This window comes from Anomaloglossus baeobatrachus, chromosome 3, assembly GCF_048569485.1.
Source record: "Anomaloglossus baeobatrachus isolate aAnoBae1 chromosome 3, aAnoBae1.hap1, whole genome shotgun sequence".
NCBI lineage: Eukaryota > Metazoa > Chordata > Amphibia > Anura > Aromobatidae > Anomaloglossus > Anomaloglossus baeobatrachus.
This window is the reverse complement of record NC_134355.1, coordinates 663782868-663798902: the sequence shown is the minus strand read 5'-3', so window position 1 is coordinate 663798902 and position 16035 is coordinate 663782868. Positions and strand designations below refer to the sequence as shown.

The following is a 16035-nucleotide window of genomic DNA, read 5'->3' as shown; positions in this document are numbered from 1 at the left end:
TGAAGAAGGGGTCCGAGCCTTCATAAAGCTAAGTAATTAAGACCAAGCTCGGCTGGGCCCCCCTTTTCTCCGGGCCCGGTACACCAGTCATGGTTGTAATCCCCTGATGGCGACCATGATTTATGGCTTAGTGCAAATAGGAATACATGCGGCCAAGAATGATGATTTTCACCCTATAAACCTGTTTTGCTCGCTCATCAGGTGATCTGCAGCCTTTGTAAACTGGAGGATTATCATGAAAGGAGTGTTCACAGGAATGCTCCTTCACAATGATCCATAGTGTAATTGCACCTTAAGTGAGGACACTGCTGCAGCCTGAAGCCTTGTCAATATTCACCCTCCAGTGTGAATGGTCACAGGAGTGATAGGGTAAGTACTGATTATTTGATACTAGTTATGAGTGAGTGCTAAAATGCTCGAGTGCTCGGTACTCAAATTGAGCAGGATGGGCTCAACTCAAGTAATGAGTATCATGGAAGTCAATGGGAAACTCATGTATTTTTCAGGAAAACCTCAGGAGATCTGGAGGGCAGGAAAATGACTTAATTAGATATAATCAGAGCTCAAATTCAATGGGAACAGCATGCGGAAAGATGCCTGGACGCATCTCCGACTCCAGGTCACAGATGGGAACAATATTGCCAGAATATTTCTCCAGTTTTATGGGCTGACAATAATACATACAAAACGAAAGATAGCATGGATTTTGTAAAAATTGTGAAAAATTTTGAAAAACTGTATATAAACATTATATCCAGTATAATGATCTCTATATAAGGCAGAATTTAAAAAAACCTCGCCTTCACCACCACTTAGACTATGTTCACATGTTGTGTTTTTTTCTGCTTTTTCACACTTTTTTCTTACTTTTAATGTTGAAAAAAATCTGCAAAAAAGCTGTAAAAACACTAAAAGAATTGACATGGGGCTTCCTTAAAAAATGCAGCAGTTTTCCATTGCAGTCAATCGTGTGTTAGATTTGTGAAATTTCCTAGCTTTAGCTGGTTCTGTAAAAATCAGCATTTAATTTACATAAAACTCATTACAAAAAGCTGCAAAAAATCATAGCAAAAATGTAACGTGTGAACATAGCTTTATTACTTGGGCTATTTCTCATTATATTTCCCTTTTGCCTATGATTAATGTAGATGACATAGTATCAGGGGAAATAGAACTACCCGTGGCGGTAATCACCGGTAAATGTAATGGTAACATTTTATTAACTTATCTGGGCGTGTGGTGTATGTGATGTGGTCAGACAGATCCTGTTTAAGTTTTGAAAGAGGGACTATATACCTCCCAAAGCCTATTCAGACAATGCAAGAATTGCCAAAAATTAAAAGGAAGAGGGACTTCTCTGCACTCTGTATTAGACTTAACACTAGAAGTCCCAGAAATTTCGAGCTCCCCCCTGAAGTCCCGAAAGAGGGTCAAATGACCCTTAATCCAAACTGAATAGAACTAACTTGAAACTAAATGGCTAAACTCAATGGAAAACAACAACCTCCTGTGGTGCGACAGTAATGGCATTAATTACAGACCAAAAGACAGTGATCATAGGATGTTAGCTAAAATCCTTCAGGTCATTCGGACACGTCTCTGGGTTCCAAAGGTAGAAATGTTAAATGACCCCTCTGTGGGACTTCTAGTGTTAAAGGGAACCTGTCACCAGTTTTTTGCCCTATAAGCTGCGGTCACCCCCAGTGGGTTCTTATATACAGCATTCTAACATGCTGTATATAAGAGCCCAGACCGCTGTGTAGAACATAAACAACACTTTATAATACTCACCTAAATCGGTCGCTGCGGTGGACGTGGCTCAAATGGATGTCTTCATCCTTCGGTGAAGGCGCCTCCTTTTTCGGCCATCTTCGTCTTCCTTCTGAAGCCTGTGTGCATGACACGTCTATGTCATACACACTCGCTGGTCCCGCGCAGGTGCACTACAATACTTTGATTTGCCCTGCTCAGGGTAGATCAAAGTGCGCCTGCGCAGAACATGAATGCCGGCGAGTGTGTATGATGTCGGACGCGTCATGTACCCCGGCTTCAGAAGATGGAGGACAAAAATGGCGGAAAGAGGAGAAAGACGCTCATTTGAGCTGCATCCGCTGCAGCGACCGGTTTAGATGAGTATTATAAAGGGGTTTGATGTTCTACACAGCGGCCTGGGATCTTATATACAGAATGTTAGAATACTGTATATAAGAGCCCACTGATGGTGGCCACAGCTTATAGAGCAAAAAAATGGTGACAGGTTCCCTTTAAAGTAGGGCCTCATACACATTTTATTAAAATTGTTAGGTAATGGGACTCTACACTCATAAAGCCTATGCACTAAGTGCAAATGTGCTAAAAATTAGAATGGACTACTCCAATACACCCAGGAAGACATGTAGAGAAGGACCTCAGAAAAGCATTTTTACCATTTTTAAAGGGAATCTGTCATCAGGATTGACAATGTAAGGTGGGACACCATGCTACGAGGGTTAAAAAAGTAAAAACATCTGTGTTTTTCATATCTTTGTTTGAGTTATTGTTTACGCAAGGGTTTATTGCTCTGTGATTAACATTGGTGTGACTCCTCTGCACAACCAGAGCAGACTGACGCGCCCCCAGCTGTGATTGACACCTCACAGTCAATGCACAATCTATATTGAGAGCCAGGTGTGAGCGGGGAAAGCTCCCAGCTCTGCTAAACTTAAGGCTGCTTTACACCAGGCAATCTATCGTGCGATAGATCGTCGGGGTCACGGTTTTTGTGACGCACATCCGGCATCGCTGGCGATGCCGGCCTGTGTGACACCTCCTAGCGACGCAGTATCGCTCACAAATCGTGAGTCGGGTACTGCTCGTTAGGTTCCATAAAATCGTTTAATTTAGTTGACCATCGTTTCCGTGGTAGCACACGCCGCTCCGTGTGACACCACGGGAACGATGAGCAGCTCACCTGCCTCCCGCGGCCGCCGCCGGCTCTATGTGGAAGGAAGGAGGTGGGCGGGATGTTTACATCCTGCTCATCTCCGCCCCTCCGCTCTCATTGGCCGGCGGCCGTGTGACGTCACTGTGACGCCGAACGTCCCTCCCACTCCAGGAAGTGGACGTTCGCCGCCCACAGCGAGGTCGCACGAGAGGTAAGCATGTGTGACGGGGATTACTAACTTTGTGCGACACGGGCAGCGATTTGCCCGTGACGCAAAAAGGACGGGGGCGGGTACGATCGATTGTGAAATCGCACAATCGGTCGTACCGTGTAAAGCAAGCTTTAATCTTGAAATAAAGTCAGAAAGGCTGCACACAGTGATCTAAGATAAACATGGATACTTTCAGAATCTCTTTGCCTACATCATACCGCTCAGATGCAGTAGCAAAACCTGATGACAGATTCCCTTTCAGAGTGGGACTCCTACACTAATAATGCCTATGCACTCTATGCAAGGCCTGCCAAAAATTAGAAGGTACTGCAAAACGCCATGGAAGACAAAACACTAGCTGCAGGGCAGGCCAGCACCTCCAAGACATAGAGGGACAGTTTATGCCATATGTCCAGCTTGGATACCCAATAGTTGTACGGCACAGATGAATCAATGAGGATGGTGGGACGGTAGGCTAGGTACTCCTTCACCATCTTCCAAGACTTTTCCCTCCTTGTCAGAGTACCCTGTAAATCAGTCCCTGGGTGCTTAAATAGTCTAATGAAACAGTCCCAGATCTTTAACCCCTTCACTACCTGGCAATTTTCAATTTTTCATTTTCGCATTTCTCTCCCCTTCTTCCAACAGCCATAATATTTTTATTTTTCAATCAATATAGCCATATGAGGGCTTGTTATTTGTGGGACCAGTTGCACTTTTGAAAGACAACATTTATTCTACCCCATATTGTTCTGAAAAAGGGAAAAAAATTCTAAATGCGGTGAAATTACAGAAAAAGTGCACTTGCATAACTGATTTTGTTTTTTTTTGTTTACCATGTTCAATATATGGTAATGCTAATCTGGAATTACGATTCCCCAGGATAGTATGAATTTGTAGATACAAAACATGTATAATTTTATTTTTATCTAAGTGGTGAAAAAAAATTCAGAAATTTGTCAAAAAAAAGAATTGCGCATTGGTCTCCATATTCTAAAACCTTTTCATTTTTCTAGATCGAGGGACGTGTGAGGGCTTATTTTTTGCGTCCGACTCCTGAGCTGTCAGTTTTAATTCTACCATTTTGTTTAGATGCATTGTTTTAATCACCTCTTATTAAATTTTATTGCAATGTTGTGGGAACCGAAATCTTTATTTTGGCTTTTTTTTTCTCGTTATGCTATCCAACGATCAGCTTAATTAATAATAATAATAATAATAATTATAATCATTAATAATAATAATAATAATAATAATAATAATAATAATAATAATAATAATAATAATAATTCATTAATTCATTTTATATTTGGATAGATCAGGCATATCTAGAAATGGCAATACCAAATATATGTATTTTTTTCTTTGCTTTATTTTCACTGAGGCCAAATCTTTTTAGGTTCTGTTCTGATTTTACTAGTCTCTTTAGGGGACATGAAGCTTGCACAGTCCGATTGCTTCTGCTCTGCATAGCGATGCTTTATCATCTCTCTGAGCAACAAAAATGCTGATGGTCTGTGAATACTGGCGCTCTGTCGGCACTCACAGCAATTTCATCATGACAGGAACAGGAGTGATCAGCCGACCCCAGGCTATCATGTCAACCCATCAGTGCTACGTGATCACGTCCTGGGGCCATCAATGGTGGCAAGGAATGGCATGATGCCTGCCAATGTGTGTTAGATCGTGCTGTAAAAATTTGACAGGGCAACCTAACTAGTTAATAGGTGCGAGTGGATCTTCGATAGACCCGAGCCTGTTACCTGCACATGTCAGCAGACAAGATCTGCATGGGGGAGAAAATTAGAGAAACAGGTAGAGGTATGGGTAGGTCCAAGGTCGTAAAGTGGTCAATAGTGTTCCCCTGTCTCTGAGGTACCTGGTACGTGTCTTCCTAGTCTCACCTCCTTAGTTGACCAAGGAAATATCACTTACATAGTTACTTAGGTTGAAAAAAGACCTAGGTCCATCTAGTTCTACCTTCCTCCACCAGTTCTACATTTGGTCACTAAGTCATTTATAACCAACAATGTTTTGTGTACTGAGGAAATCCTCCAGCCTTTTTTTAAAAGCTGTTATAGTATCTGCCATTACTACCTCTTGTGGTCGGCATTCCACAGTCTGACCGCTCTAACTGTAAAGAACCCTTTCCTATTTAGCTGTCGGAATCGCTTTTCTTCCACTCGCAGTGAATTCCCCCTGGTCCTTAGTATTGTCTTTAGAAGAAATAAGTCATGTGCCAGTCCTTTATATTGACCACACATGTATTTATACATATAAATGAGGTCTCCTCTGAGACGTCTTTTTTCTAAGCTAAACAAATCTAACTTTTTCAACCTGTCATCATATGGGAGGCCTCCATTCCTTGTAATAGTCTAGTTGCCCGCCTTTGAACTGACTCTAACTTCTGAATATCCTTTTTAAAATGTGGAGCCCAAAACTGGATCCTATATTCCAGATGTGGCCTTACAAGTGATTTAGAGAGGGGTAACAAGGGGTAACTTCTGCCATCTGTATTGACAAACTGGATTTTTTCAACCGATTCTTCAACTATGACCTTCTGGTATTGCACCATTTTAGTTGCCCTCTCTCTCCTGCAGGAAGGAGAGATGGAAAGTTCTCCTTGTACCGTGAGTCAAGAAGGGTGAGCAACCTGTAGTCAGTGTTGGACAAAATATAATGCAAAGGACCCAGGAAAGCAGTGGGACATAAAGTCAGCCATTTGTGCCAGACTCCCAACAGGCACGACTTCCCCGTCCTCACCAGGAAGACGACTCTCCATTTAATCCTCCTCCTCCCTCTCCTCCTCTTCAGGCCATCCATGCTGAACAAAATGGATGAAGCTGGTGTGGATAGTACCCACTGGGGTGCAGTCAACGTCTCCTGTTCCTCTTCCTCTTCCTCCTCATTAACATCCAATCCATGCTGAGATGATGAGATGACGCTGGGTAGTTTTACTCTGTGTATTTTCTTCCTTAGATAAAAGTAAAAGTATACATGTTTGATATCTACGAACTTGTAGCGACCTGAGGCATCATCATGTTAGTTATACCATATAGTGAATAGGGTGAATAAAAAAAACAAAACAGTCATGCAATTGCACTTTTTTTTTTGCAATTTCACCGCACTTGGATTTTTTCTTACCATTTTCCAGTACACTTTTTGATAAAAATTAATGGTTACAACTCATCCCACAAAAAAACAAGCCATCATATGGCAATATTGACAGAAAAATAAAAAAGTTATGGCTCTTGAAGAAGGGGAGGGAAAAACAAAAATAAAAAATGGAAAATCGCTGGGGGGTGTTAAGGGGTTAAGTTTGTAGCAAAATTCTAAAATGTCAGAACAGCAGTCCTCCTTCAAAATGTGAACACAGATATTACTCATGTCCCCTTTTTCTTTCCTAGATTTTAAAGAGCTCGCATTAACCATGGATCTGGTCACAGTTCTCCTCTCCATCATTGTCATCTTATTTTTGGCCAATGCGTTTAAGAACCAGAAACAAGGAAATTCCAAAAATTTCCCTCCAGGACCAAAACCTTTACCAATCATTGGAAATGTTCTTTCGATTGACATGTCAAAACCTTACAAAACTTTTATGGAGGTAAGAATATTATTAATCTCTTGTGTACACTGATTTCTGGCCTATTGCTACATTATGAGCCAACAATGTGGTGCTGAAGCTAAAAAGGCCAACACAATTTTGGGATGTATCAATACAAGCACTGATTCTAGATAAGAAGAGTGTAACGCTTGCAGCCGATGAGGGGGCAGCAAGCGGGATTAGTGGACACACTGGACCACAGTAGGGACCTAGGCTTGCCCTTTAGTGGAAGGGGCTTAACTAAGAGCCTACCGCAAGGCAGACATCAGGTACCACTCCCAGGACAGTGACTGAGACTGGGGCAGCTGACTCCTAGGACAGGTGAGAAACTCAGGGACTGGTGGGATGACTGAGGCAGGCTGGCCAGGTGGAAATGGACAGGTATGGTGGGCACAGCAGGGACAAGTAGGTATGCGAAGGCAGACTCAGGTATAGGCAACGGACACAGGGAAAGTGGGACCTGACAACTAGATAGACGGGTACTGACTAACACAATGTGTTGCACAGGCACCTCCTCTCATTGGCTGAGAGGCATTTCCAGTAAATGGTGCACCAGCCCTTTAGGAGGAGGGTTGGTGCTCACATGCGCAGCTTAGATGCACTCCTGGGAACCCTGTGCGGCATTTACAGGGCCCGGGAGGAGAAAGAGGCGGCAGCACACGTGGATGGCCGGGGAAGTGCAGGGGAGGATGAGACCAGCTGGGGCAGTGAGTAAGTAAGTGTCGCGGGTGGAGGAGGGGACGCCGCGCTCTCCCACTGCTCGGGTCTGGCTGCTGCTCGGTGGTGGCTCGAGCGGTGGGCCGGATCCCGGGGACTCGAGCGGCGCTCCTCGCCCGTGAGTGAAAAGGGGAATGGTTTTGGGTGTTTATAGTCCGTGACGCCACCCACGGTTGTGGTGAGGTTGTGACACCACCGCTGCTCTGGACGGGGATCCCGGGAGCGATGATAGGGAGCAGCTAGGATGTTGTTTTCTCCCCTCCGTGGGTAGGGGGTTGGTTGTCCCGGGGCCCGGTGAGGGGTAGGGATGGATGGCAGGCGGGTTACGGGGCCTAGTGAGGTGCAGGGTCGCGAGGGCAGCGCTGTGCTGCATGGCACGGTGGTACTCACTCAGCCAATGATGTACACAGAGTCTCCGGTAAAACAAACGGCTGGATGGACGGGTTCCACAGACGGCTGCGGTGTTGCTTCTCCCGGCAGGTTGATGGTGACTGCCTTTCCCTGCACCTGTGTAGTGTAAACGGTTCCAATGGGTTCCCACCGGTAACCCGCTCCCCAGCTTGAAGGTTGCTGAAGGAGCCCCTTTTGCCCGCAGGCTCTGGCCCTGGGAACTTTAGCCTTGGCGGTGACTGTGTTTCCCTCTCTCGGTTGGACTGTGGCCTTCTGTCGGGACTTGGCTGCTGGGAAACCCAGGAGGTTCCCTTCGCTAACGGATTTGGCAAATTGCACTGCAACTCCTAGCCTTGCCGGGGTCCGTAAGCCCCTGCCGGATGGTGCTGGCTTCTCTTTGCGTACCGGTCCAGTACCGCCGGGCCACCGCCCATCCACGGTCCTTACGGCTGGCTCCAATAGGCCACTCCTGCAGACGGTCACCACCGTCTGCCAACCTTGCTGTTCCGTCCGGGCCACACACCCGGACCAACTTCAGACTGCTCAACTGCCACTTACTTCTTCACTTCCCTAACTCTCTCCGAACTAACTGAACTCTTTTACCGCCTCCAGGACTGTGTACTCCTCGGTGGGCGGGACCAACCGCCTGGCCCACCTCCTGGTGTGAACATCAGCCCCTGGAGGAAGGCAACAAGGGTTTTTGTCTGACTTCAGTGTGCCTGACCGGGAGTGTGGGGTGTGTTGGTGTAGTGCTTGTGATGTCCTGGCTTTTCCAGGGCGCCACATAAGCGTTTCTGCAGAGATGCTGGCGCTACAGAGAGGCCATTACCCCCTATACTTTGCCCTGGTCAGACCCCACCTGGAATACTGTGTAAAGTTCTGGGTGCCCAAATTCAAGAAAGACATCAATATATTGGGGAAAGTCCATAAAAGAACAACCATGTATGTAGTTAATGAAGAGGAACAATTGAGCAAAATCTCATTGTCTAAACTGATCTGGTGGTCCCCATGTTGGTACGAGTTGTCAACTTGTCCTGGCCAGACTAAACCATTGCCAACATGTGGCCCACATAGCATACTGCTCACACAGCAGAAGTCCACAAACCTAGCCAGGACCATGTCTTTCACGTTGTATGCTGGTACGTGAGGAGGAATCGACCACTCACCAATGACGACTGCCCTGCTGCACTCTACACTATCATCTGAAACATACATGGCAAAATAATAGTATACATCATCTATTTCTGAACAGTGGAAGTTTCAGAAGAATAACCCCCATCTGCTGTGAGAATAGTGGTCATCAGATTCCATTTTATTGCTATGCATATGTGACGCCCTGGCAAAATCAGGTAGTCACAGTTAGGCCCCTGCATAACACCTTCCCTCACTAGGAAACACACAGCCGACCAGAAACCCTAGTCATCCCCCCTTAGGGAAAGATAGACACACCAGTGGGCATGACAAGGCGGTTGGGACACGTCCACCCAGGGGTCTAAGACAGCCCAGGGTGGGAAAACGAGCAGATTAGTCTGAAGTTCAGTTTGGAGAGGAGTGTGGGCTGGAGCTAGGTGTAGCTCCAGCAGGAGAGTTCAAGATGAACGGTACCAGGGTAGGAGCCTTGGTGCCACAGGCTAGGAGGCAGACGGTGGTCTCCGTCAGCAGAAGACGGGAAGACGACTCGGCAGAACCGATGTGGACCGGGACAGGGTTGTAGCCCGCCGGTACCGACATGGGGAACCGACCCGGAAACCGGAGCACAAAGGGCAGTACTCGGACCCTGAAGCCAGGACCAGAACCAACTGGAACTGGTTAATTAACCGATTGACTAGAGGTCCTGTCCCACCCAAAGTCCCTCATAGAAGACAGCAGCCCACCGATTAGGGATAAGAGGTCACTGCCAGGTCCCATAGATCCCACGGGCCAGCGTCTGCGGGCACGGCTCCTTAGGCCACATCCAGCCGGGAGCGGACTCCTGAGTTTCACACTAGGAAAGTCCACCTTACACAATGCAGTGCAGGAAAAGGATAGAGACCACCAGCCGGGTTGGGGGACCCGAAAGCGACCGGCTGCGGCACCGGCCACCATCACCTTGGTTTACCAGAGACTTGTGTGTGTTTTACTAACAGTGAGTACACCAACATCCCCTGCAGTCACCATCCCCTGCTCCGAGCCACCGGGTCCCGGGGCCACCATCCCTACCCACGGAGGGGTTAACAAATTGCTGCACAACATCTCCCCCGAGTGCCCCGTAACAGTAGCGGTGGTGTCACACCTCACCACACACCGTGGGTGGCGTCACAAACTTATTACGACCTAGCCTTTACATCTACGTCCCCCCATTTATTTGGCGTGTCCGCAAGACCCCCGGGTCTAGAGACCCTCGAGCCACCACCCCTGAAGGCCCGGATCCGAACAGCGTCGGCTGCTGGCACGGGGGCGGCACACCGCGAAACTTGGCGTCATGAACAGGATACTTACCCATCCACTTACCTTAAAATATCCCTTTAAATAGCAAATTGCAGAAATTTGATGCTCTGTGTTCTCTGTAGTACAGGACTTGATTAGCGCATGACACAAGGATTAAGAGCATAGAATACCAGTCATGGTCTGCTCTAGGCATTGCAAAGTAACAGTTTGAATAAATTGTTTCTGTAAAGAATTATTCCCATCTCCATTATTGATAACATGCAGTATCCAAAAAGACATGACGACATCATTTTGTAATAAATTGCTGTTGTGTTGTAGTTTTTCACCCTTTTAAAGTAAAATGTAAATCAATATCGAATACTCAGTTTCCCTGAAGAGCCATCACATGACATATCATACAGTAATTATACAGTTCTCATTAAAATCATCACACTGTCTATCTCAGTCCAAGTGGATTGTACTATTTTACTTACTGGTAGGCAACAAGCTTGATGGATAGGCAGTCATAATAAGCATCAGCAAGCTGAAACTGAGGTTGTTTATTTGTATACCCTGGCAACAGTTTGCCAATATCTGCAACAGTTTGCCAATATCTGCAACAGTTTGCTAGTAAACACCTCAGCAGCACTTCCTTCACACAAGTCACTGTCTCTTGAACAGAGCAACTCAGCAAACATCCCCAGTAATGATCACAGCCTTCCTCATGCTTACCTGTTCTAAAGGGGTATATTCAAGTTATTGTTCTAGTTACTAAGATAGCATGCAAATAAGCAAGTTTGCAATTGACTTGCTTTATCTACTGTATCTGCTGTTATTCTGTTCCTATGAGAACTTTTATTTTTCATAGTGTACAGCTGGTTAACACACAGCTCGACCACCAGTGTCTACCCAGGTCCTTGCCAAGTTTTTGGAGTAGTTACGCTACAGGAGAAAGGTTAACTCCCAATTTTCCAGCCAAATTTATCCAGCACATTGATTTCCATAAAGCAATTAGCTGCTCACTTCCTTCCTTCTTCCTCAGAGCTAGTAAGACATTTATAAACCATATAGCATGTCAGTGGTGGTTTAATAACTACATTTATTATGACTTATTCACATTACATTTATTTTATTTGGTCTTTTGGAGTTTTCTGTCTCAAAATTGAGCTATGTTATTTTAGTTAAGACATTCTTTACTTGTTTACTTGTATAACATCAATTTTGTGGACATTGCACCTGTTGAGTTTTCTATTTCAGAAAACATGTTTTCCCCAATTTGCAGCATCTACAATTTCTTGTTGTACCATTTTTTATTTATGTATTTATTTATTATTATTATTATTTTAAATTATTATTATTTTTTTTAAATCCATGAATAAATTACCTACTGGATTTCGCCAGTTGTCCTTGTATTCCTATTCAAATGTCAGATGCTCCAGAATGGGTACTAGATGTGGGTACACGGGTCTTTTTGTTTTTAATGGACATGTCAGGAGAGTTGGATTGAGTTAATCATGACTTAACTTGTGTTCACAGCTCTCGAAGACGTACGGCCCGATCTTCAGTGTCCAGATAGGAATGACAAAAACAGTTGTGCTATGTGGCTATGAAACTGTCAAGGATGCGCTCATCAACCAAGGTGACGCATTTGCTGACAGACCCGAGGCTCCTGTGACTACAAAAATATTAAAAAATCATGGTAAGCAGGTTTTTCTTAAATGCTATTGTCACAATGACTATGGAGATACTAGGAAGCCCGGGCTCCTAAGCTGACCCTCAGGCTAGGGGGCCCAATTCTATCCCAAGTTTAAGGGATACCCCTAAAGCAGGGGATAAATGAGTCTCTTTCGTGGCCCTGCTCCTGAGTAGCCCTGATCTGATACCCCCTCCCCCAGGGGCACCGGGACAGGACTGAGATTAAACCCACAAAAATAGTCAGACAGTGGAAACCAAAACTCTGTTTAACAGCACACGCTCACAGAGGTAAAAAACAATAAGATAAGGAGGAAAACAAGAGGAGGAAAGAAACAACAAGATGATGGGTAAACTCCACAACCACTCCAGGCAAAATCTTTCAAGATAGTCTGGGACACCAAAACACACAGACCAACACAGTATAATCTATCGCTGTCATGGATAGAATATTTCATGCAGCTTAAAGATGATAGGAGGAGTTGTGATTGACTTCCTCTCAACATGTGATCAAAGAGGTTAAAGGCAGCGTCACACGTAACGACGGATCTAACGATATATCGCCAGGGTAACGAATTCCGTGACGCACATCCGGCATCATTAGCAACGTCGTTGCGTGTGACAGCAAGGAACGACCGTTAACGATGGAAAATACTCACAAATTCGTCCATCGTTGACACTTCGTTCATTTTCATAAAATCGTTGATTGTTGAGGACGCAGGTTGTTCGTCATTCCCAAGGCAGCAGACATCGTTATGTGTGTCACCTTGGGAACGACGACCTACAGCTTACCTGCGGCCACCGGCAATAAGGAAGCAAGTAGGTGGGTGGGATGTTACAGCCGCTCATCTCCGCCCCACCGTATCTATTGGGCAGCCGCTTATTGACACCGCTGTGACGCTGCACGAACCGCCCCCTTAGAAAGGAGGCAGTTCGCCTGCAACAGCGATGTCACTAGGCAGGTAAGTACGTGTGACGGCTCCGAATGATATTGTGCTCCACGGGCAGCGATTTGCTCGTGACGCACAACCGACGGGGGCGGGTACACTCACTAATGATATCACTGCGTGTAACACCCCCTTAACACTTGCTAGCCTAACTATGACTGAGCACACAGCAGGTTGATGCCCGAGTCTGCCTGTGTTAATCAGTGACTCCATTGGGCGGAGTGTCAGAATCTGCATTGTGAACAGAGAGTGACGCCGGCATAACAGTCGGCAAACCATGCAAAACGCCGAGCGACAGGTATCTTACCATCCATTGAAAAAAAAGGCATAGCCTGATGGCTCCAACAAAACTCACACCTTCAGTGTCACAGGCAATACCAACTATGGCATCTAAAAAGTTTAACAAAAGTAGGGCGCTCCCTCTATTTATCCACAGTCAAATTATGATGATGGCTGGCAAAGCAGCTTATTTGGAAATTTGTTTTATTTCCCCCATTTTATCACATAAGTATATATTTTTTCTGTTTTTGTTAGTACATTATATGTCATATAAAATGATGCCATTAAAAACATACCTCCTTTAAGATATACAGCGCTGGCTGGCAAAAATTGTAGAGGGTTAGCAATCTATAAAAATATGAAGGAAAAGCCACTAAACTACTTATTGTGACACAATAAATTGTAAACCTCCTCATACTTTACATCAGCTGCCCATCTACAGACTATATAAACAGCATAAACCCAACGAAACTGCATCCATAGTGCTTCATGTGGCGCTGGTTATCTGCTTTATTCATATTACCATTTTTTGGGTTACGTTATAAAAACATTTTATGTCCCAAATACTATATATATGAGAATAACATGAATTTGTTGTAATCAGGTGTTGTCTTTTCCAATGGAGAGAACTGGAAAGTGATGAGAAGATTTGCCCTCTCCACGCTAAGAGATTATGGAATGGGAAAGAAAACCATAGAAGATAAGATCATCCAAGAGGCTGAGTGTTTAGTGCAGAAGATGCGATCATATGAAGGTAAGAGATTCATTTTTATAAATATGTGTAATAATGGAAGAATGATAATATTGTAAGAAGATGGATATACTGCCCATTTTCCCTCTTAAAGACACCAGTGTTATTGTAATGTGAACTGTGATATGTGTTATTTGTTAGACAGCATTTTGCCTGACTGTAGGGTTAAACAGAGTTAATGTTTGGGACTAACCTAGAGTGGGAGGGGTTATGGTCCAGGGACAGAGATTGTTTTCTGTTAGGAAGTCAGATAGGGCTCAGCGTGCAGAAGTGAAGGACCTATGGTCTGGCTAGTAAGAAAAGCCACAGAACTTGAGTGTCCCTGGTGTGAGAAGAGACCAAGGCAGGGGAGTAGTGTGATCCAGAGTACTGATACAAAGAAAGAAAGCTTACTGACATACAGAATTTTCATCTGAAAAGGGCCTGGGACAGAATGCCTATCAGTATGGCCCTGAGTTTATTACTCATTAAAGTAACAGGCCAGGACAGGACAGAAATGTTGGATGAAGAGAGTTCACCAGTTGGGACTTCCATAATCATCCGTAAGCTGGAAGCTACGTTTGGCCATACTAGCATAGAAAACTCTCCTATGGAGTATAGGACATGGAACTGCGGGTAAAGGGTATGGGTTTAGTGAACATGATTGTGGTGCTAAGCTGGGTAGTGCAGAAACAAATTAGATTATTGGAGGCAGGAAAAAGTGCGTGTGAAGAAGTAACAAAACTTTGTGAAGAGATGTTCTGTGTTAATAAAGAGGAATTGTATGAGAAGCTATGTACTAGCAATCTCTAGCCTATATTAAGGCCCCGTCACACGCAACGACGGATCTAACGATATATGGCCGGGGTCACGGATTCCGTGACGCACATCCGGCATCGTTAGCGACGTCGTTGCGTGTGACAGCAAGGAGCGACCGTTAACGATGCAAAATACTCACCTTATCGTCCATCGTTGACACGTCGTTCCTTTTTAAAAAATCATTGATTCTTGAGGACGCAGGTTGTTCGTCGTTCCTGAGGCAGCACACATCGCTATGTGTGACACCTCAGGAACGACGAACTACAACTTACCTGCGGCCGCCGGCAATGCGGAAGGAAGGAGGTGGGCGGGATGTTACGTCCTGCTCATCTCCTCCCCTCCGCTTCTATTGGGCGGCCATTTAGTGACGCCACTGTGACGCCGCACGAACCGCCCACTTAGAAAGGAGGCGGTTTGCCAGCAACAGCGACGTCGCTAGGCAGGTAAATACGTGTGATGGCTCCAAACGATTTTGTGCGTCACGGGCAGTGATTTGCCCGTGAGGCACAAATGACGGGGACGGGTGCTTACACCAAAGATATTGCTAGTGATATCGCTGCGTGTAACGCCGCCTTAAGTCAATAGAGACCCGAATTTTTGTGCTGTAAAATGGTTGTAAAGTGGTCTTATTGAAGGCTAAGGGGCAGCAAAAGGAAGACAAATGGGGTCAATTGCCCTGCAAACAAATTCGTATAGGGAATAAATCACAAAAAAGACGTGGGCTTTCTCCTATTTTTGATAACCAGGGTAGGTAAAGCAGATAAATGCGGGCTACAGCCCTCAGGTGTCAGCTTTAAGCGGGCTTTACACGCTACAACAAATCTAACGATGTGTCGGCGGGTCACGTTGTAAGTGACGCACATCCGGCATCGTTAGTGTTGTTGTAGCGTGTGACAGCTACGTGCGATTGCATTTGAACATTAAACCGTTCATCGCATACACGTCGTTCATTTGCTAAAAATTGCTCGTTGGGTTGTTTAATGTTCCTGAGGTAGCACACATCGCAGTGTGTGACACCCTGGGAATTATCAACAGATCTTACCTGCGTCCCACCGGAAATGTGGAAGGAAGGAGGTGGGCGGGATGTTTACGTCCCACTCATCTCCGCCCCCCCGCTTCTATTGGCCGGCCACATTGTGACGTCGCAGTGACGACGAACGTCCCTCCCACTCCAGGAAGTGGATGTTCGCCGCCCACATCGAGGTCGTATGGGGGAGGGTCAGTATGTGTGACGGGAAATAATCGTTTGTGCGACACGGTCAACAAATTAAACGTGCTGCACATACGATGGGGGCGTGTCACATCGCATACGATATC

General features: G+C 45.4%; 1 protein-coding gene across 1 annotated transcript in view; it reads left to right on the top strand.

The window, feature by feature from the left end:
- Window positions 1-16035, top strand: part of LOC142297018 (cytochrome P450 2C14-like) — a 61468-nt gene that overhangs the window by 10612 nt on the left and 34821 nt on the right. The window contains exons 2-4 of the mRNA XM_075341228.1: window positions 6542-6738; window positions 11788-11950; window positions 13774-13923. Coding sequence (XP_075197343.1) covers window positions 6565-6738; window positions 11788-11950; window positions 13774-13923 — 487 coding nt within the window. The 5' untranslated portion in view covers window positions 6542-6564. The remainder of the gene's footprint in view (window positions 1-6541; window positions 6739-11787; window positions 11951-13773; window positions 13924-16035) is intronic.